This window comes from Saccoglossus kowalevskii, chromosome 16 (assembly GCF_978046115.1).
Source record: "Saccoglossus kowalevskii chromosome 16, keSacKowa6.1, whole genome shotgun sequence".
NCBI lineage: Eukaryota > Metazoa > Hemichordata > Enteropneusta > Harrimaniidae > Saccoglossus > Saccoglossus kowalevskii.
Window position 1 is genome coordinate 12,858,197 of NC_140656.1, and position 24,077 is coordinate 12,882,273.

Genomic DNA, 24,077 nt, shown 5'->3' on the forward strand with positions numbered 1-24,077 from the left:
TACTGAAATACCCAGTAAAGAAAAAATTAGAGTCCAACGAATGACATCCAAGTTGGCAAAGCACTATATAAATGTAACAAAAAACATTGTCGATGATGAAAGCAATAAGAAACCGGCAGATGAACTGCTTAATATAAGACGTGGTATCACAACTGATGGTAAACTAGGTAAAAAACAAAAGAAAGGTAAATGAACTCAATTACAATGATAGTACATTACAAAGAAACCATAGCCATCCCTGAAATGGCAATTACTATTCCAACTCTCTGTTTTCCTATATCATTCTATCTTAGGTGCTGTAAAAATAAAATAAAAAAACTTTAATCATCACACTGCCATGTGTCTTGCTATTATTTTGTGTTTCCATCTATTTTTGTCGTATCTGATCAACGCAAGGATATCAAACAATATTACTTCAACTGCCTTTTCCCTGGAAGCAGAAATCTCTATTGGATAAGGCAATTGTAAAAGTGTTGTGTGCCTGTCAACACTTGATTGTACTCTTTTCTTCCTAGGCACTGTTAACCTATGGTAAATAAATTACTGGCTGTTACTCCAATGTACTCTGGGAATTACGTGGTTTATTTCCCTAGCCAGTTTAAACACCAACTTGTCATGCGTTTTGCATTTATTTTGTGTCACATATTAACTTTGTTGCATCTGAACCAAAGATTGGTATTCAAAAACATAACTACTTCAACTGTTCTTTTCTTTGTACTAAAATATATTAGTCACTTCAATGTACATTACAATAAGGCTAAAATCTCTCGTCGGAATGACAATTGCAAAAGTGTTGTGTGCCTTTTAACACTTGTTTGTATCTCATGTTTCCAATCCGCTGCAAATCTAAATAAATTAATGTCTGGTACTCTAAGTTATTCAGGGGATCATGTGACTTACCTCCCTGTCACTATAGCTGTGTCACTGCAAATGAAAGGTGCTGCACTTTGTTATAGTTTTTCACTTGCTGTTGGAATAAACTACTTGTTCTGTAACTGTACCTGTGAACACAGAAAAGATAACAATACTTTCTTCAATGGAAAATACAAAAATAATCAGCGCCATATCTTACCATAAACACTGGTCTCTTGTTCTTATATTTTTGTCATCTATGTCTGCATTGTCTGGAATAACATGGACTGTCCATGGTTGTCGAGACTCTTTCCAACGCTACCAACTTTTTGAACTTCTCAAAACCAATCATTCAAGTGATTTTTGTTTCCTCCGGGAAACGCATACAGAACCTGCTGATGAGGCCCAATGGCAAGTAGTATGGAGAGCCCCCATACTATGGAGAGGGTTTGCCAGTACACCTTATTAATGTATATGCGCCAACTAATGGTGTAGAACGACTTGATTTTTTTAAAGTTATTAAAACATCACCTAAACAGTGTAAATACTGATCCAGTGGTCATTGGGGAGACTTCAATTGTACCCTAAATGCTGAAAATGACAGGGCAAACAGCCCAGAAACCCATTTACCATCTTCCAACTTACTGTCCAACATTTGTCGTCGATTCAAACTTGTCGATGCATGGCACTACCACAATACCACAACTAAACAATACACCTAGAGTAGAAATGAAAGTAAATCTCGCATTGACACTTTTTACATTACCAAGTCCATTGCCACACGAATTAAGTCTGCCACTATTCAGTCTCACTTAAACTTCTACGACCACCGCCCTGTTACACTCTACCTTTCATTCACTTTCACTAAAAAATGTATTCCAGTCTGGTGCTTCAACTCTAGCCTCATTGAAGACGAGGAGTACTGCAATATAATCAGAGATTACTGGTCAACCTGGAGAAAGGAAAAATACCGTTTTAAAACAATTCAATTGTGGTGGGATGTGGGAAAACTGAAAATAAAAGACTTAACCAAACAATACATTACAAAGCTACACACAAGCTTCAGACAGACTAAAGCTCATATGCAAAGTGAAATTAACGCCTTGGAACAACAAGCAAAGACTAACCCCAGTCTTACAAACCAACTCAAGGAGAAGCAAACATTATATGAAAACTTGGTAAAAAAGGAAGTCCGGAGAGCAGCCATAAGATCTAGACACAGGGTTCTTAATGAGAGTAATGCTCCAACTTGCTTCTTTTTCAACATTGAAAAAGAAAAGGGGAGCAGGAAAATGATGACACAACTGCAGAAACAAGATGGAACCATCACTGATAGCCTCCATGAAATGAGACAAATAGTAAAAGATGTTTACACAGATTTATTTTCACCTGGCCCTGTGTCACAAGAGTGCCAACAGAAATTACTAACTGGTCTCCCTCAACTTGACGACACATTAAAATCAGACTGTGAGGCTGAAATTACATTTGACGAACTAACATCAGCAGTCAAACTTATTGCAGTTGGTAAGGGACGACGTCAAAAGATCGATGTCGGATAAAAAACTTAGTTGCTTTAGTTTGGGGGTGGGGGGTTTTGACCTTGACCTTTTGTAGTTCGTTTTTTTTTTTTGCTATCCAATCATTGACAGAAATAACAGAAAATGAAAAAAAAATACATCCAAGACGAGAAAATGGTTTTGTCAGAGTGTAAATATGTGCGTCAAATGAGGTGCATTTGTAAAATCTTTTTACACCCACTCAACAACCAACTGCTATGCAATACTACTGTCCGATTATCAATTTGTATTTAATGTTGAATGTAGTCATGACCAATATTTATCAATTAAGTTTCAGTGGGGGGTGGGGGGTTTGGAAAAAAACTAAAGGAATTAAGTTTTTTATCCAACATCGATCTTTTGACGTTGTCTCTAAGTCCCCAGGTGTTGATGGTCTCCCTGGGGAATTTTACAAACACTTCTGGTCCACCCTTGGTACTGATCTTTTTGAGGTTTTTCAGGCATCAGTTCAGTCTGGTGAACTACCCATTTCTTGCAGACGTGCTATCATTACACTTCTCCCCAAAAAGGGAAACAATAACCTGCTAAAAAACTGGCGCCCTGTTAGTCTATTGTGTGCTGACTATATAAGATCTTTACAAAAGCACTGTCTCTTAGATTGAAACCTGCATTAGGCAACATTATTCATGTCGACCAAAGTTACTGTATACCAGGTCGACAGATTTTTGACAACATCAGCCTAATGCGTGACGTCATCGCGTATGCAAATAAAAACAACATAACACTGGGTGTGGTTGCTTTAGACCAAGAAAAAGCTTTTGATCGTGTACACCATGGTTACCTTCTAAAAACTTTGCAAGCCTTTGGTTTTGGTGAGCAATTCATCAAGTTTATTAAACTAATCTATACACAAACGGAATGTCTTGTCCGTGTAAACAGCTCACTGACTACACCTCTTCCATTCATGCGTGGCATACGCCAAGGTTGCTCCCTCTCTGGAGGTATGTACGGTACCCTCTAGAAGGCATTTGAGACCAGTTTTGAGACTCTCCCACAGAGGAAGATGCCATTTGAGACCGTGTTTGAGACCGATTTAGAGACTCTCTGATGCCACATAGACCGGGAATGAGACCGTGTCTGAGACCAGCTTTAGAGACTCGCGGATGCCCCGCAGACCGGAAATGAGACCGTGTGTGAGACCAGCTTTAGAAACCGTCAATTCGCGCAGTCTGATTGGACAACCATCTGACATCAGAAATTGTATTCTAATCTTTTCACCATGAATTTAGGAACGGAAAAATTGTTGATAGATTTGTTAGCGTACGAGAAAATTAAAACGCTAAAAAAAGAGAAAAGAAAACGTGACAACAACATGAATATCTCATCTGGAGAATAGTTTGACGACATACAAGTCTTTATTATGATTTAGTGTATTCTGAAATATGAAGCTGGGAATATTTAGTAACTGTGTTAATTGTTTGTAGCAGTTGACGTATTCGTTAACAAACCCGACATCATCCAGAAAAACAGGCGCAAAATTCACCCAGTTAGCCAGTTAACGGGTAGTAACAATGATCTGTGGCCATCGTTAACGATCGTATTTGAGTTGCAAGTGTTTCTTTATTTGTCAATGCTAGGTTGGGGCGAAAAAAAAGATTTTTAGCTCCATGGGTGAGTGGGAGTACGTCATAATTTAGAGAAAAGTTCCGCGATTTGCGCGAGTACTAAGTATCAACAAAGGTGCGTAAAACCGCAGCTACCATTGGCTGGCGGTGCCCAAAAAAGGCGGCGTCCTGGCAACCAGGGAGACGGCTGTTCATTTCCCTTTAGCTGCAGGCCAGCTTTAGCTGTATTAGTTCTTGGCGCCAATGAGCAACGAACGAGATTACGTTTGTTGAACGTTGGGTCGCACGAGTTCCTGTTAAGCGAGTTAACGTGTTTTTACTGATGATAACTATACACTTCTGTGATTATTTCAATGCTGATATGCCCATTCTCATTTTAACGAAACATATTTCTACTGGTTTATACTTCGTGTCCATCTCTAATTTTATTTATACAAGTTAACATGGTTAGGTTGAAGTGCTCGGGCTCGTACTTCTATTTACCCCTAAACCTTAGACCCAATACACAGCCCCTCTATCCCGGTCAAGCAACGCCAACGCCAGACATTTTTTTTTTTTTTTCAATCTGGGTTGCGGTTAAACAAACCTCTTGTCCACGACAGGGATAGAGGAACTCATCACATAACATGTACTTTATTTCTCCACATATTCTATGAATTCGTGTTTATGGTTTATCTCGGAAATGTGTGCTAAATAACTCCGTTACCGAACTACATCAGTAACAACCATTGTACTAGTAGTTTTCGCGTCCATTGTGGCAAATTTAACACCTCTGTGAGGTGTGACTACTTTTGAAGCCTTCTATTGTTTTCACGTAATCGGCGGCCCGTGACACAGGAATCACCACATAGTTTCACCATGGAGGTAATAAGAATTCTTATTACCTCCATGGTTTCACTGACGTAAAATAAAATATTTCTATGGTAAAAAAATGGTGTGCATTAGGAAGGCTTTTTTATTATTTATTTAAGTGGGTATATCAAACAGTTTTTTCTATAGTTTGCATAGAACCATGATCACAGGAAGTGCTATTCGCACTTGGTACTCGCATATGGTACTTTTTCTGGTCATGCATTCAGTAGATGTATGTTTGGGTACTAAATTCAGTGCAAAATGCATGTACTGTCCAGTTATGGAGTACTATACTAAACTCTAGTATATTTTTATTCCTTCTTTTTTAGTGTATTAATACTGCATACTTTTACTATTATATGTAACTATTCCCTCCGGGGAGTGAGTATGTGTTAATAAATAAATAATAATGATAATATTTATTGCATTTCTATCAGTACAGTAGCAATAAAAGTATAACCAAGTACAATAATAATAATGAAATAATAAAGAAAAATGTAATGTAGTAATTTTTTTACTAATACTAATAAGTTCAATAATAATAAAACTAAGACTAATAATAATAACATTCAAAACTGAATAAATGAAATAAATATACGGGCTGCAGTACCGGATAGTCATCTGCAACCACGTGAGGCAAAGAGTGAATCCCGGGGGAGTGAACAAAAAACTGCAAGTTGGAAATAACCACTTTTTTTCTTTTAGCAATGCAAAACAATCTTATTACTAGTATTATGAACTCTGGTAATAATCTCGCCATGTAATTGTATTAATATTAACGTCACTATTTGCATATACATGTTTCAGGTTGGACGCGTTCGGTGTCTGGGGTTTTCTAAAAGGTCGTGTTTAAACTTATAAAGACCGACATGGTATATAAACAGGTGCGGGCGGAGTTCATTATTCAAATGAGTCGCCCTCACCCACATCAACAACGGTGACTAAAAGTTCCACAAAACACGAGAAACAGTGATTCATTGCATTATATTTTCTTTTTTTCAAACGTGAGTGGCACCATGAATGTCCAGGGAAGCCATAAATAAAAATAGTAGTGAATTTTACGGCTAGAGCATTTACATGGGTTTCAAAAGCGTTAAGTTTCGAATTTGCCGGCACCGAAAGCTCCACCCACATTGTTTTCAAAATGCCTACTTTGCATATGAGGTGAAAAAACGCCACGAGTGCGTTGTTTGTGTTAGATAATACAATGAAAGGAATCACAGGAAAGAAAACACACAAACTTCTTTGCAACGTCAAAACCAGACACAATATAAAGTGTCTGTTTGAAAACACAGCCGGCGGTTGAAATCAACTTGTCAACGATAAACGGCATTCAGAAGCCGTTCCCAACAATTTTGCCTGTAGTTATGATGTACATAATTCTGAATAAATAAGCGAAAGAGATTCGCTGCCGCCGTGCTAGTCGGTAATGTTCTATCTCATTATTTCCGGATCGTAGCGAGAATGATTATTTTTATAGTGATCAACCACAGTCCCTCTATCCCTCTAGAGGGACTGTGGATCAACGAAGCACTACAATAAGACATTCACGTACAATTTCGTATGCAAAATGAGTAAGGACAGAGTACATTTTGTCGTGATATTGCTCGACCAAGTTTTGCCGTGATTGCGTTTCGGGCATATATCCGATAAAAATGCACATTTACGCATTCTTGCGTTTGACTAGATCGGCATAGTTTGTAATTCTTTCTAGTTTGTCAAAAAATAGACGATAACCTGTGGCTGCGAAAGAAATCTTAAGCAGTTTCACAATTCGTGTTTCTCTGCCTGATGTCCGTGAACGACCTATCAATCATATTCAAAATTGCGTGGGAACCTAGATGATACTTTGTAGCAACACAGTTGAGGGACTGTGGTAGCAAGTTCCAGTATAAATGTAAACAATGTCGCCGCTGATGTTCTTTCGTCGTTGCGCAGCCTAGCCAAAATAATAAAATGAGGCATGGGCACGAACACGTACGTGAATACGATAAAAAAATATTACGACCCGGTAATCGATCCAAGATGCTCTTGCCTGTGAGGTTATGGAAGATAATATTATTAGTAATAATAATAATAATCAAAGAAAGCTTAGAAAGAACTCCCGTGTGCTGAGAGTATTGGAGACACATTCAAAATTAATTCAAAATTACTTGAACTTGAAATATTGATGGAAACACAGAAAACTAATTATGCAAATTAGGTAACTAATATGAACAGATTTAAGTGTAAAACTAATAAGGTCTGCACAATGTAACAAGTTTCATTGAAATGTGATTAGAACCAAAATAATATTAATTATTATGCTAATTAGAGAATTAATATGAACAGATTTTAACCCAAAATTAACCAGGCTGTCTATTGTCCTAGAGCACTTATGTACCAAGTTTTATTCAAATGTGATGATCAATACTTGAGATATCAGTATTAATTAATTATATTAATTAGGTGATTATAAAGAAGCATAAATATTTACCAAAAACTTATATGGTGTATAGTCCTAGGTTCATTGAAATGTGATGGGTACTCTTTAAAAGTTTCATTGAAATCCAATGAGTGGCTTTTAGACATCAGTGCAACAGCCATAGAACAGCAAAAAATTAACTAATTATGCAAATTAGGTAATTAATAGGCACAATTATTTATTCCAAAATTAATCAGGTCTCTGCAGTCCTAGAATATCTATGTAACAAGTCTCAATGAAATGTGATGATTAGTACTTGAGATATCAGGTGAAAAGCTGAAAATTAACTAATTATGCTAATAAGGTGATTAATATGCACAAATATTTACCCAAAAACTAATTAGGTCTCTGCACAGTCCTCAAGTAACTATGTACCAAGTTTCATTGAAACATGATCATTACTACTTGAAATATCAAAAGCTGAAAATTAATTAATTATGCAAATTAAGTAATTAATATGTACTGATATTACCCTAAAAACTATCAGGTCTGTGCAGTGTCATATGACATCTATGTCCCAAGTTTTATTGACATGTTATGATTAGTACTTGAGATATCAGTGGAAAAGCCGAAAATTGATTAATCATTATGTAAATTAGGTAATTAATAATATTAACAGATTTTTACCCAAAAATAATCAAATTTGCGCATTAGTTCAGAGCATCCATGTGCCAAGTTTCATCAAAATCCAATGAGTGGTTCTTCAAATATCAGTGGAACAGTCATGGAACAGCTTGAAATCAGTTAATTATCATTCAAATTAGGTAATTAATATTCATAGATTTTTACCCAAAACTAATCAAATCTGCGCACTAGTTCAGAGCATCCATGTGCCAAGTTTCATCAAAATCCAATGAGTGGTTCTTCAAATATCAGTGGAACAGTCATGGAACAGCTTGAAATCAGTTAATTATCATTCAAATTAGGTAATTAATATTCATAGATTTTTACCCAAAACTAATCAAATCTGCGCACTAGTTCAGAGCATCCATGTGCCAAGTTTCATCAAAATCCAATGAGTGGTTCTTCAGATATCAGTGGAACAGTCTTGGAACAGCTAAAAATCAGCTAATTATCATGCAAATTAGGTAATTAATATTCATAGATTTTTACCAAAACCTAATCAACTCTGCGCATCATCCCAGAGCATCTATGTACCAAGTTTCACGAAAATTTGATTAGTGGTTCTTGAGATAACGGTGGAACAAAAAAAGTGACATACATACATACATACATGTACATACATACATACATACATACAGACATACATACATACAGACATACAGACAGGGTAACTGCAAAGACTCCCTTTTGTGCTTCGCACACGGGATTCAATAATGCAAGGACAATCAACATAAATATTATTTGAATATACAGTTCTCTTAGTTATCTGGGGCATAGAGGTAAAAAGAGATCCTTTTCTAGCTCCATGTCTGGGGTAAAATGTGGTCGCTCAGAGACAAGAGATTTACTCTACGCAACGTAATTTATGTATGTGAATATATTTATTGAACATTGCAGCATAGACCGTGTCACTTTAGAATGAACTGTCCATACTAGTATACCCGACTTGAATACGGATTCCAACAAGCTGCCTCGTCACCGGAAATGAATTGTTTATTTCACTTTACAGGGCTCAAATCAGTAACTATACACATAAACAAAAGATTAGGACTAGAACGATTGACAGTTGCCGTCGTTGAATAATAAGTCAAATTAGAATACTAAGCTCCGCCAAGCCCATGGTTAGTATTCGCCAATAACAGTTCGATGACAATTGTTTGCTTCATTTTTTAAGGGTGGAGTTAGTCTGTCTCTTGTTCACTAACAGTCACACACTGTTAACATCTGAACATGTGAATAATTTCCTGTCATAAATTCAGACAGCCATGGTAAATATTATATTTTACGTCAGTAAAAATACGTGGTCACGCCTGTAAAAAGGAATTCCTGCGTCACGCGCCGCCGATTACGTAAAAACAATAGAAGGCTTCAAAAGTAGTCACACCTCACAGAGGTGTTAAATTTGCCACAATGGACACGAAAACTACGATGGTTGTTACTGATGTAGTTCGGACACAGAGCACACATTTCCGAGATAAACCATAAACACGAAGTCATAGAATATATGAAGAAATAAAGTACATGCTTTGTGACGAGTTTCTCTATCCCTGTCGTGGTCAAGAAGTTTGTTTAACCGCAACCCGGATTGAAACACAAAAAAATGTCTGGCGTTGCTTGACCGGGATAGAGGGGGCTGTGTATTGGGTTTGAGGTTTAGGGCTAAATAGATGTACGAACCTGAGCACTTCAATCTAACCATTTTAACTTGTATAAATAAAATTAGAGATGGACACAAAATATAAACCAGTAGTAATATGTTTCGTTAAAATGAAAATGGGCATATTAGCGTTGAAATATTCACAGAGGTGTAGTTATCATCGGTAAAAACACGTTAACTCGCTAAACAGGAACTCGTGCATATGCGACCCAATGTTCAACAAACGTAATTTCGTTCGCTGCTCAATGGCGCCAAGAACTAGATACAGATAAATGGAAATGAACAGCCGTCTCCTGGTTGCCGGGACGCCGACTATTTTGGGCACCGCCAGCCAATGGTGGCTGCGATTTCACGCACCTCTGTTGATACTTAGTACTAAGGAACGCAAATCGCAGAACTTTTCTCTAAACTATGACGTACTCCCACTCACCCATGGAGCTAAAAAATTTTTTTTTAGCTCCATGACTCGCCCAAACCTAGCATTGCCAAATAAAGAAACACTTGCAATTCAAATACGATTGTTATCGATGAACACAGACCATTGTTACTACCCGTTAACTGGCTAATTGGGTGAATTTTGCGCCTGTTTTATTGAATAATACCGGGTTTGTTAACGATTACGTCAACTGCTACAAACAATCAACACAGTTACTAAATATTCCCAGCTTCATGTTTCAGAATACACTACATCATAATAATACAGTCTTGTATGTCGTCAAACTATTCTCTACATGAGGTATTCACGTTTTCTTTTCTCTTTTTTAGCGTCTTAATTTTCTCGTAGCTAACAAATCTGTCAACAATTTTTCTGTTCCTAAATCTATGGTGAAAAGAGTAGAGAATACAATTTCGGATGTCAGAGGGTTGTCCAATCAGACTGCGCGAATTGACGGTCTCTAAAGCTGGTCTCAGACACGGTCTCATTCCCGGTCTATGTGGCATCCGAGAGTCTCTAAATCGGTCTCAAACACGGTCTCAAATGGCATCTTCCTCTGTGGGAGAGTCTCAAAACTGGTCTCAAATGCCTTCTAGAGGGTACCATACATACCTCCTCTCTGGGCAACTGTATGCTATTGCTATTGAACCACTGCTTCACAAAATTAGAACCGAAAGTGGTGTACACGGTCTGCAGCTTCCAAATTCAACACAAACAACCAAGCTTACCGCATACGCTGATGACGTCAGTTTCTTTCTATAAAGTGACAATACTGACTTCAATAGACTACAGGACTGGTTGAGCATATACGAAAATGCCAGTAACTCTCGCATTAATTATGCAAAATCTCAAGGTCTTTGGGTTGGAAGCTGGAAAACGAGGAATGACCACCCTTTAAACATAAATTGAAACAATGTTGGCTTCAAATTCCTTGGGACTTTCCTTGGCAATGAACTCTCATGGGTAGAGAAAAATTGGTCAGACATCATAGACAAAACAGAGTCCAAGTTGGATTGGTTTACCAAATATGCGCCCTCAATGTCGTACTGGGGGCGAGCTTTAGTTGTTAATCAACTGGTCGCCTCCAAACTAATACACAAGCTTGTTTGTCTGTGTCCCCCTAAATATATCATTAACCAGACACAAAAGCTGTTTCTTGACTTTTTTTGGCAGGGGTGCCATTGGCTTCCAGCTGAAACAGTCTACTTACCTATCTCTCTTGGTGGACAAGGACTTATTCATCTCCCAACACGTATTTCCTCTTTCAAAATACAGTATATTCAGAGGTATCTATATCTTGACTCTAACCACCCATGTTTCACTTTTACCTCCCATTTCCTCAATGAAGTAAACAATCTGAAATACGACAAACAATTATTTATTACAAATGTCCCATATTCTTTTATAAACACCCCCAAATACTACTGTGACCTATTAAAAACTTGGTCCTCAATAGCAACAATAAGGAAAGATATGCCAACCACATACAATAAAGCATGTCAAGAACCCCTCCTATATACATTGTAACCTCAATATAATGAACACCGTTATAATGAATTTCCTGATATAATGAACACATAGCGTGTCTCCCGCTCACAACAAACCCAATGTATTATGTGCTTCACTATAGTGAACATTTCACTATAACAAACTAATTCTATGTCCCCCAAATAGTTTGTTATAACGTGGCTACAGTGTAATAAACTAGTCCTACACCCCATTCAAAATACACCACTTACCTTCACTCACTTCCATGATGCGGGTATCACCAAAATTGGTGATCTTGTTTCATCCAACTCCTGGTTAGACAGTGATGCGCTACAAAATAAAATAACAATCTATTCAAAAAGACTGCTAAATATAGCGCTAGATATATCTCACAGAGCAATCCCCGCAAAATTTCAAGAAATTATTGCTAATTACGCTGAAAATGACACCCACGATGCAGAAATCCGCTACTCGCTGGAACTAATATACAAGGATGATGCAGATGACATTATACTGAACTGCCCACTGTACAAGCTCACCAAGGGAGCCATTTATAAATACTTGATACATGCAAGTCAACTGTCAAAACACCAGAACAACTACAACATTTGGACAGATATTCTTTCATTACAGAACGCACATACACCCATATACAGTGACTGCTATATCACACCGATCACACAAAAAGATGGAGATCTTCAGTGGCGCCTCCTGCACGGCGCTTACCCCACAGGAGGGTTTCTACTAAAATCAAAACTACAAACCACTGACAACTGTGCATTCTGTGGTGAAAAAGACGACCTGGTTCACACATTCTGTGAATGCACCAGACTTAATCCACTTTTTAATACCCTCAAAACAATTATGCACAGGCTGACTGGTCATAACAACATTTCTTTGGCACACTACATTCTCGGGCCACCAAGAAATAAAACAACCACAGATATACATCGTCTGTCTTGTTATTTATTTACCTCTGTGAAAGCTGCTATACACATCACCCGCTTTAACAAAATCAGAAATTCACCACAGAATAATGCAGTGCAGTGCTTCAAATCCCGTCTGAGACGCAAAGTCAAGGATGAGTACAATTACCACCTACTGGTGAAATCCATGGACCTATTCCAAACAAAATGGTGTGTAAATGATGCTTTGTCTACACTGAATGGACTGGAATTACAGTTCCCTGACTATATTGAAGATGGCTGAACTAGATGGAAACTACTGGCAAAGGGACAAGCACACATGTTATCATTAATTTCCGTACTCAATAATTACAAATTTTAATTTATCACTACTATTTGCACTTTTGATTCTCAATATATTACTTTAAATATTTCGCACTTACTCACTTATATTAAGTCATTTTTGTTTCAATCGATATTATTCTAATTATAGTTTCATTCGATATAATTCCACTCGTTCCTTTCCCATCGCTATGCGAGTTTTTAACATGTATATAGAACTGTAAATATTTTTAATACTTGAGTAATAAAAAACAGAAATGTATGTATGTTAGTATGTATGTGTGTGTGTGTGTGTGTGTGTGTGTGTGTGTGTGTGTGTGTGTGTGTGTGTGTGTGTGTGTGTGTGTGTGTGTGTGTGTGTGTGTGTGTGTGTGTGTGTGTGTGTGTGTGTGTGTGTGTGTGTGTGTGTGTGTGTGTGTGTGTGTGTGTGTGTGTGTGTGTGTGTGTGTGTGTGTGTGTGTGTGTGTGTGTGTGTGTGTGTGTGTGTGTGTGTGTGTGTGTGTGTGTGTGTGTGTGTGTGTGTGTGTGTGTGTGTGTGTGTGTGTGTGTGTGTGTGTGTGTGTGTGTGTGTGTGTGTGTGTGTGTGTGTGTGTGTGTGTGTGTGTGTGTGTGTGTGTGTGTGTGTGTGTGTGTGTGTGTGTGTGTGTGTGTGTGTGTGTGTGTGTGTGTGTGTGTGTGTGTGTGTGTGTGTGTGTGTGTGTGTGTGTGTGTGTGTGTGTGTGTGTGTGTGTGTGTGTGTGTGTGTGTGTGTGTGTGTGTGTGTGTGTGTGTGTGTGTGTGTGTGTGTGTGTGTGTGTGTGTGTGTGTGTGTGTGTGTGTGTGTGTGTGTGTGTGTGTGTGTGTGTGTGTGTGTGTGTGTGTGTGTGTGTGTGTGTGTGTGTGTGTGTGTGTGTGTGTGTGTGTGTGTGTGTGTGTGTGTGTGTTCGTTCCACTGATATCTCAAGAACCATATGTTTGTTTTTTATGAAACTTGATGCATAGATGCTCTGGACTAATGCACATATTTGATTCAGTTTCTAGTTAAATCCATGCATATTAATCACCTAATTTGCATGATAATAAGTCTTTTTTTAGTTGTTCCATAGCTGTTTCATTGATATTTAAGGAACTACACATTGGATTTTGATTAAACTTGGTATAAACTGTGCATGTTACATTACATAATTTGCATAATGATTAATCATTTTTCAGCTTTTAAACTGATATCTCAAGTACTAATCATCACATTCCAATGAAACTTGGTACCTGATTAGTTTTAGATTAATCCCCGTGCATACTAATTACCTAATTTGCATAATTAGTATTTTTTGTTGCCTTTTTCTCTGATATGTAAAATACTAATAATTACATTTCAGGTCTTTTAAGACTATGCACAGACCTAATTAGTTTTAAATAAAAATCTGTGCATATTGATCACCTAATTTGCATAATGATTAGTAATTTTTCTGTTTTTTCACTAATATTTAAGTACGAACCATTGCATTTCAATGAAACTTGGTACACAGATGCTCTAGGGCTATACACAGAACTGATGTGTAGATTGATCACTTATTTAAATTTCTGACTTTTACTAGTTTATATAAGCCAACATCCCCTGGAGAGGAAGCACCACCTCCATATGATGCCAGTTTATTGGATAACCCTCCCACTACTCCAGTGAGTACCACTGATCAAGATGCAGCACTGCTTTCAACAAGTCCTGAAGATCCTAGGTCGCATTTACATCAGAATATGTGTAAGTTGTTTTCATCCATATATCATATATGATTTTGACATGCTCCCATAGTATGTGCTCAGTTCTCAAGATCTCTCTTGAACATTTAACTAAAACCATTATGAACATTATATTCAATGCTACACATCGAGACCCCTGAAAGTCCTGCATCCTCGTATTTTCATTGATGACCCCTGAAGGTCACACATCCTGGATTTTTCATTGGTGACCCCTAAAGATCACGCATTCTGGATTTTTCATTGATGACCCTTGATTGTCACGCATCCTGGATTTTTCGTTGGTGACCCTTGATTGTCACGCATCCTGGATTTTTCATTGGTGACCCCTGAAGGTCACACATCTTGGTTTTTCATCGATGACCCCTGAAGGTCACGTATCCTGGCACTTCAATACATGACCCCCTGAAGGTCGCACATCCTGGCACTTCAATACATGACCCCTTAAGGTCGTACATCCTGGCACTTCAATACATGACCCCTTAAGGTCTCACATCCTGGCACTTCAATACATGACCCCTGAATGTCACACATCCTGGCACTTCAATACATGACCCCTGAAAGTCACAAATCCTGGCACTTTATTGAAGACTTTTAAAGTCATATCATCCTGGTGCAAGTTCATCTGATACAATTTATGATATGTCATTCACCCTATAGCTGCAGATGACAGGTCTCTCTGGCATCTAAGCTGTAAGTAATGAATATTCATGATATGTCATTCACCCTATAGCTGCAGATGACAGGTCTCTCTGGCATCTAAGCTGTAAGTAATGAATATTCATGCTATGTCATTCACCCTATAGCTGCAGATGACAGGTCTCTCTGGCATCTAAGCTGTAAGTAATGAATATTCATGATATGTCATTCACCCTATAGCTGCAGATGGCAGGTCTCTCTGGCATCTAAGCTGTAAGTAATGAATATTCATGATATGTCATTCACCCTATAGCTGCAGATGACAGGTCTCTCTGGCATCTAAGCTGTAAGTAATGAATATTCATGATATGTCATTCACCCTATAACTGCAGATGACAGGTCTCTCTGGCATCTAAGCTGTAAGTAATGAATATTCATGATATGTCATTCACCCTATAGCTGCAGATGACAGGTCTCTCTGGCATCTAAGCTGTAAGTAATGAATATTCATGATATGTCATTCACCCTATAGCTGCAGATGACAGGTCTCTCTGGCATCTAAGCTGTAAGTAATGAATATTCATGATATGTCATTCACCCTATAGCTGCAGATGACAGGTCTCTCTGGCATCTAAGCTGTAAGTAATGAATATTCATGGCTGGGAAATATCTTTATTCACAAACTTATTCCAATAATTGTTAATGGTTTTGTTGAAGACCTGCAGTAAACAGGAAATTATGTTCAGTTGGTTTAAAATTAACAAAAAAACTATTGAAAAATTCATAAAAATGTGCAAAATGTTTTGTTTGTTTTTGTTGTTTTTTTGTTTTGTTTTTTTTTGGGGGGGGGGGAGTATATATGAAGTTCAAAGTGTTAATGAATATCTGTACTCGTTCTTAGCAGATGAAACTGATTCTCCCCATGCTGTGCTTGATGAATCAACCGATGAGAGAGAAAATGTTCCAATGTTATCAGCAGAGGGCGATAATGATGGAGAGAGATCAGCTACAACAGAGACCAGAGCGTAAACTACAGATGCTATCAAATTGGTACTTATCTGGTCGTATCAGTAACAACAGTTTGTTATGAACTAACCAGTCTAATAATATTTCCTGTATATGTTAATATTTCAACATAGAACAGAACCAAAACCTTGATTATTGTCTTTGACACCATTGTGTTTATTGATGCTAGCATGTATGTAAATGTGTCGAAATGGGCGTAGTGCGAGTGGTTAGTGCAAGTAGCACTAATCCGAAAAAGTACTAGATCTAGTGCTAAAATGGCACTAGATCTAGCGCTAAAATGGCACTAGATCTAGCGCTAAAATGGCACTAGATCTAGTGCGAGTGGCATTGTTATTGCATTGTCAACGACGTCGAATAATAGGATGGGCGTCAACAACCACTTTCATTTGCAAACTGCAAACAGTATAAAACATTGGCAATATGCGCGAGATGTCCATAATAATACTTTCTTTATATAATACCGGATTCTGCCGTAAATTCGCCCATCCGAAAAATCGCCCTGGGGATTTCACGGCTGATGGGCGCTTATTTGGGGTTCAAAATTTCAAAAAATAGTTATCAAATATTTTGGGGGCACATTTTCATTGTATCCAACTACACAGACTTTCTAGCCGTCAGTTGGGCCACCCAAGACGAAAGAAACTATTGCAGAATTAACAATAATTAATAATTCTTGCAGAATTAAAAAGTAGACCACCTGAAATGTCATTAAAGTGTCGCCCAGTGTCATTTTTCAAATACATTTGTTTTTATTTTATTGGTAACAAAAGTATATTTTAAACGACGTTTCTAATAAAAACGAACACAACTGCATTAAGCGATCCCGGCAAGCGATCACAGATGCTCAATCCGGACATGCTACTTTTCACAAACGTTGATTATTAGTCAGTAGTGATTATAATAACGCACATAAAAATAAATTCATTAATTTTTATGAAATTCAAATAAAATTCAACTTAGTTTCATTATAAGCAAATGATTCCGATCGCATATAAACGCTTGATGCGGTAGGGTATCCGTCATGCGCTTCTCTTGCATGAGTTGAGCTAATAGGTCAAATCGCTAATTAACCAATCAAAATGCTGGATGATGCCAACACGTTCAAATCACCATAGCTCATTTAAATATGTTAATGTTATTGAACGCAACGCGGAAGAGATTTGGCGATGTTGTAGTACGCTCTTTTGGCCTCGGATTTTGATGGGAAAATGGCATGATTTTTTTTTAAATAAAAAAATAGTTGTTTTCAAAGATGAACTTAGCATAAGAAGAATAATTTAACATTATTTACAGTGATAACAGCTCTTTGTCCAAACGGAGCTCACGCTCGTCAAAATAAACACGCAAATAGACTGATTTAGGCGTCAGGAACGATTGAAATGTCCGATAAATTACGACAAAATATTTTAAAAAATAAATTTAAAAACTGCCGAAAAATCGCCCTGGACGATTTCTTGGTCCCATTTTTTTTAACGCAACCATACACTGGGTTTGTTTAGCTGTGAGGGTTAAAATACGTATTTCACAACCGGAAATTCAACAGACGAATTTGTTACTTCACATGTTTTAATTATTAGCAACTGTAACAAGAACAAGATTTCGAGAGTCTACAACAAAAAATCCTAAGGGCTTCTAAAAAATATTATTGCAGAGAAAGTGTCTAGACATATATAATATGATCACGTTAAAAAATTTAAAAATCGGCGAGGTTACATCATATTCCGTTAGTTCCTCCATGATACAATGTAACAACAGGATTGCGTGAAAATCGCAGTACACACACAATCCACCGAGCTTTACAGGGACCCGGGACTTCCCCACAATACCATTTCATACAGTATATCTATTCACAATTTGTAAAAATTGCGCAGTTCGACTTGCAGTTTCACTGTTTCAGCTAGTTTCCCGGCCGATCGCGTTGTTCCAAAGGTCTATTAGTATTACGACAAACGTGGACAATGACATTCTCATTTTTCCCACTGTAGCACATTTCCAATGAATGAAAGATACAACAATTTTACGTAAATATTAATTTATTTTCAGAGAATTACGGGATGTCTTGACGTCATTGACAACGCAATATCAATGCCACTCGCACTATGTACATTTTAGCACTAGATCTAGTGCCGTTTTTGCACTAGATCTAGTGCCATTTTAGCACTAGCTCTAGTGCCATTTTAGCACTAGATCTAGTAGTTTTTAGGATTAGTGCTAATAGCACTAACCACTCGCACTATGTCCATTTCGACACATTTACATACCTCATGCTAGAGATTAGCATATAACAGCAAAAGACTGCTTGTAGAACAATGTTAAGTCATGCATTTAGATGCATTTATGCGCTGTATATATCATTATTTCATATTCGGCTCTTTTATGGAGCATGGTGTGTGTGTTGTACATGCAGAGATATGAACACTTTAAAAGATACATACATCTTTATATTACGAGATGTTTATCGTTTGTTTTGAATAAGGTATTTACTTGGCTTTAAAGCCAAATTTTGAAATAGTTATGGTAAGATTTCATATCGTTTGTTTGGTCACAATGTGCTTTGAATGTTAGATGTCAGGTTATTTAAACAAGGCTGAGTATAGTTTACTAGTTTTTGCATGTTTAGTACATTCAAGTTACAATCTGAGATCATCTACAAAGCTTTATTGAGACAGGGATTATTGTGTCGAATATTTGATTATCTAGATTTGGGCAAATTGCGAAAAAATATGTGGCCCAATGCAATTCTATTATGTGTGTTATCTGTACATTTTTATTTTTTCTTGAATATGCCATCATTTTTTTCCTGCATCAATTTGCGTGCAATTTTTCTTCACGGTATCTCGTGTGCAACATTTGTTCTAAATTTGTCAGTGGTTCTCAGTAGCAAATGCAGGCAATCAGTTCAACTCTCCCAATTTGATTGTGTGTTCACATTTCATTTAACAGCACTTCTGTATAGTGTTCAAACGCAAGTGTATTCATAAAGATTTACATCTATTCTGAATCATTGTGAGCTGCAGTGATTTGGAATTAGGATGAATCCAGGAAAATCCTAAATATTTTCCACAATTCCATGCAGCTTGCATGTATTCACATCAAATATTTCTTATTACAGTCCCAAGATCTCAAATAAGGCTATAGGAATGATCTCAGAGTGAAACTTTAATGCATTTCTGATAGGCTGGCTACAATATATTGTTTATACATATATACGACTGCTTTACTTTAAATATTCAAGTATCTAGTTTAATGTAAATGCATTTACCTGTTCACTAGGTTTTAAATTTGCTGTTCGGTGAAATCCAATAAATTAAATCTACTTGAATATAACTGATTGTTTCACTGGTAAATCTGTGAATTTAAAACCTGGTGAATAAGCTGAAAATAATGATACTAAATAACAGTGTAATGTTTTTACAGTAGTTTGTAAAATGATTGATCATTTCAGGATTTGTTACTCCATTATATAGCTCTACAGTGATGACAGAAATCAGTCTGACAATGTCATTCTCCAAATCACACTGTTTTGTAAACTTATTGTAAACTTATTTCCCCATAAAATTATGTCACATTTGACCATATGTTTGACCTTGGTAAAATACAAAGATCAGATTGAAAACTCTTGTAAAATTTGCACCCAATCAAAGACGGTGTATGGCAATGGACAAAATGGTGGGATATCTAATTGCACATTTTAATTCATACTCTGTGAAAAGGAATTGCCACGATCAGGGTGGGGGGGGGGGGGTCCAAGTATACGCCTACTTGTATCATGCACCAGGTGTATTTTAGGGTACTCATGCAGTTTCAAAACCTAGATTCACCCCTGGAGGTTAGAATAAACTGACCTTGGTTGGAGAAAATATTAGTGAGTCTATCTGTTCTACTACTGTTTTAGTTTTTTACTCCGCATATATGGTAGATATTTTTGTTATACTGAATATGCATTTATCACTTTTTCATCACCGTCAACATTATAGTATAATATATAATTGTATTCTGTAACCAAGCAGTATCATGTACACCAAAGTCCACGCGAGTATGTTATAAACAAGATAGTATCGCATTGTGCGAGGGCATAGTAACATAGGCTATTCTAACTTGATTATACTCCAAATTTGTGCACAAGTACTTCACAGAATGGAGGGAGGTGTCTGCTTAGCCAATCCAATTGTTTCGTTTCATTTTGTTTGAATATCACTGGTACAACCTTCCTTAATTTTCCTGTGCTGTTTATTTAATTTGAGTGTGGTATTTATAACGCTTTGATCATGGGTTGGCCAGTATTTAAGTACATACTTTTAGTTGTTTCATTTGAGTTGGATTCGTGTTGCTTCTATAGAAGATTATCAGAGGCTATCTTGGATTAAACATTTTGTTACTTCCTATGGGTACAAATTTACTGTAAATTAGAATTTCTCAATTATTTTCCCCAAAGCTGCAAGTCATTGTATTTGTAGTTCATAGTGAAACATTGCAAAAATTCAATATTAGAAAGAAAGACTAAAGTACCAGGATGTATGACTTTTTAAAGGTCATGCATAGAGCTTCTTGGATGGTTCTATGTAATGCATTATGTCTGAGCAGCTATTTCAGTGTGATGTCTAAAAACATTGTCTTACTTGTGGGTGGGGGTAAAGGATTTAATTATTAAGGCGTATACTGATATCCAGAGTTAGCGCAAGTCAAACCAGAATCAAATATCAGAGATTGTTCTAGGTATGCATTTAAAGCGAGAGGGTGGTCACCTGCGCACATGCGGGAATTGAGTCCCAAGTGAGGATAACATCACATGCTAAAAACACAAAAGCTCATGGGTAGACACTTGTTTGTAAACAATGACACTGTATAGCCATCTGAGGCAGAACTAGGTGATGACTCCCTCGCTTTAATGTAAAGTCCATAACTGGTTTATCCTTGTGCACCCCACACTCGGACAACCTAGTAACAATATTATGGGAAATATCACAAATTGTTATCACAAGACCCATATTGCATTCTAGCCCTAGTATACTGTATTTATAACACAAGTGCAGTCCAAAAAATATTTTGTACACCAGTAGAAATTTAATAGCTCTAGCAGTTTTTGGATAGTAGGTTAGGTGGGTTTCACATGTTCTAATTTTTTAGAGATGTGCTGCTCTTAGGAAAGATTTAAAATGCTGCCGTTTCAATTACTGTTGAGGTGGATTTTTGCAGTCTGTCCAGACTTTGGTGGAGATTGGGTGACAACAGTCTGGCATCCAGGCTAAAATACAACAGTCGCGACTTGTGTTCAATACAAATCTCCACTGTAACGCACCATATTTGCTCTATTAGTACCGTATACACTTTACATAAACTTCAGATTTTTCTATGGCCAAATATGTAATGTATTAATGATATAATATTTAGCAAATGTAATTTTTGATTTATATGCATTTCTATTGGAGAAAATACAGTGGATTGCTTTTTTTTGCTTTTTTTAACACACCCATCTAATTTCCGATTTCTACTTCAGTGTGTATAAAGAATTAGTGATAATTTTTTTTCTCCCCCCTCCATATGTATATGTTAAAGCATGTACCTTATACAGCCTTTATCTGACAGTGTGCAGGTGATACTATTGTAACAATGTGAGAAATAATATTACCCCATTTGTGCTTGCAGAACTTTCAAGTGCCATAATAAGTCTTTATTTAATAACTCAAAATGATTAGAAATTTATCAAAATATATATGTGTAATTGTAGTGTACATTTTTTCTCATCTGTATACATGTATATAATAAATGACTGCTTTGTATGATGTTCTTTTGTGGTAATTTTACTGTAAAATGACTAATTTTCACTGGGTTCAAATTTTGCTAATTTACCATTTCAGGCATATTCAGTGGGTTTTAAATTCACGGTTTCATCATTTAGATAATGTGTTCTATGCTAAATTGTACATATTCACTGGGTTTTAATTTAGCGCATTTTCCAGTCAGCGAAATAAGCAAAATTAAAACCCAGTGAATAGTTAATCCCTTTACAGTATATTGTGTACAACAAATATTGTCTTGTATATTGGGGTTCAGTTTTTTCTCAAGTCTAGTTGTAAATGGCTCCTATATAATTCTGGTCAATTTTTTAGTGCCAAATACTTATTAACAGTTGTGTGACAAACAAATACCGGGTAATACAAAGTGGAGCCAGTTTATTTGTGTGATTCCTTCCTTTATTCTGCCCGTGATATGCATAATGAATGAATTTCTAGTACGAAAATCATGATCAGCCATCTTGAATCAGATTCTGAAATAGATGCTTGTTAAATGATGTCAGTTTGAAGTTTGAGCAGTTCAGCACTGTTAGCAATATAGCTCCAAAAACAAATTGGCCATCAGTCAGCCATTTTAATGACATGTATCAACGACCCATTATGTTTAATGGAGAAAGAAGTATGACTGCATGACCGAGATCCAGTTATGGAATGGCAAAAATGCTTGATGTTGATTTGTTAGACCTAAAATGGCCGCCATTCGGCCATCTTGAATTAGATCATGAAACAAATACATGTGCTTATGTATGATATGAAGTTTAAATATGACCCTGGAACATTTAGCTGCGAGTCTGCCATTTTCAATCTGATCTGGAAAAAATAATGATGTGCATTGAAGACTCATATTCAATGGGCAGTCCTAGTTTGAATGAAATATATCCATGCATGACCAAAGATCCAGTTCCTGAATGGCAGAAATGCTTGATTTTGATGCACTTTTAGGACTAAAATGACCACCATTCGGCCATCTTGAATTTGATCATGAAACAAATGCATTGTGCATATGTATATGATATGATGTATGTGTGAAGTTTGAAATTATAAGTCGATTTTCTGACTATGTCTGCAAAATGTAAACATCACCACCAATAAACTAGTATTATCTTACTATTAGGCCTTTAGACATGGGTGTTTGCAAATATAACTCTAGAACGCTGACAGTGCACTATCAAGTTACGGTATCATTATAATATACCATTGTCTGTATTTGAACAACACATGATTTCATTGTTATAAATTAAAACAAACCCACTATTAAATCAATAAATGTGCTTCGATCATTTGTGAGAAAATGAAGTTATTTAAAATAAAACACTTCACATAAAGAATATTTCAACTTGGAGAAACATTTGTTCATGGATACCTGGTGTGTTGTGATATGTGAATGTTCCAGGGCTGCCAGATGGTCTGTGGTGCACAGAAGTTTTTTTCAAATTTACACCTTTTGTAAAATACTGAAAATCTCTCTTCTCTACAGTTAGTGGGCAATCATGATGTTGATTGGTTGATAAATATAGCACATTGCTAATCTAAATATGCTAATTTTCCAAACAATAGATGACCATGACTTGATAGGCTGATAAATATAGCACACTGCTAATCTGAATATGCTAATTTCCCAAACAATGGATGACCATGACTTGATAGGCTGATAAATATAGCACATTGCTAATCTGAATATGCTAATTTCCCAAACAATGGATGACCATGACGTGGTTGGCTGATAAATATAGCACACTGCTAATCTGAATATGCTAATTTCCCAAACAATGGATGACCACGACTTGATTGGTTGATAAATATAGCACATTGCTAATCTGAATATGCTAATTTCCCAAACAATGGATGACCATGACGTGGTTGGCTGATAAATATAGCACACTGCTAATCTGAATATGCTAATTTTCCAAACAATGATTAACAGTGATTGGATAAACTGGACAACTTGTGAATTAGATTTCAGGTACGAGTATAAACATGTAACACTTATGTACCTGTCATTTTGAGTATTTGTGGAGAGTTTAGACAAGCAATGTTAATAATGTGATGGCTTACAACATGTAAATCACGTTGAAGCTTGGCGTGACTGGTGGTCATACACCACGGTTACTAAAAAAAAAC

The 24,077-nt window shown here is 36.7% G+C and overlaps 1 protein-coding gene across 2 annotated transcripts in view; it reads left to right on the forward strand.

Annotated features, from left to right (window-relative positions):
• Nucleotides 1-23,284, forward strand: part of LOC102809831 (integral membrane protein DGCR2/IDD-like) — a 48,845-nt gene extending 25,561 nt beyond the window's left edge. The window contains exons 7-8 of one of the 2 annotated variants that reach the window (XM_078009433.2): nucleotides 14,337-14,497; nucleotides 16,034-23,284. In XM_078009433.2, coding sequence (XP_077865559.1) covers nucleotides 14,337-14,497; nucleotides 16,034-16,161 — 289 coding nt within the window. In that variant the 3' untranslated portion in view covers nucleotides 16,162-23,284. The remainder of the gene's footprint in view (nucleotides 1-14,336; nucleotides 14,498-16,033) is intronic. The other variant, XM_085491078.1, reaches the window with a different exon arrangement.
• Nucleotides 23,285-24,077: the final 793 nt, after the last annotated feature.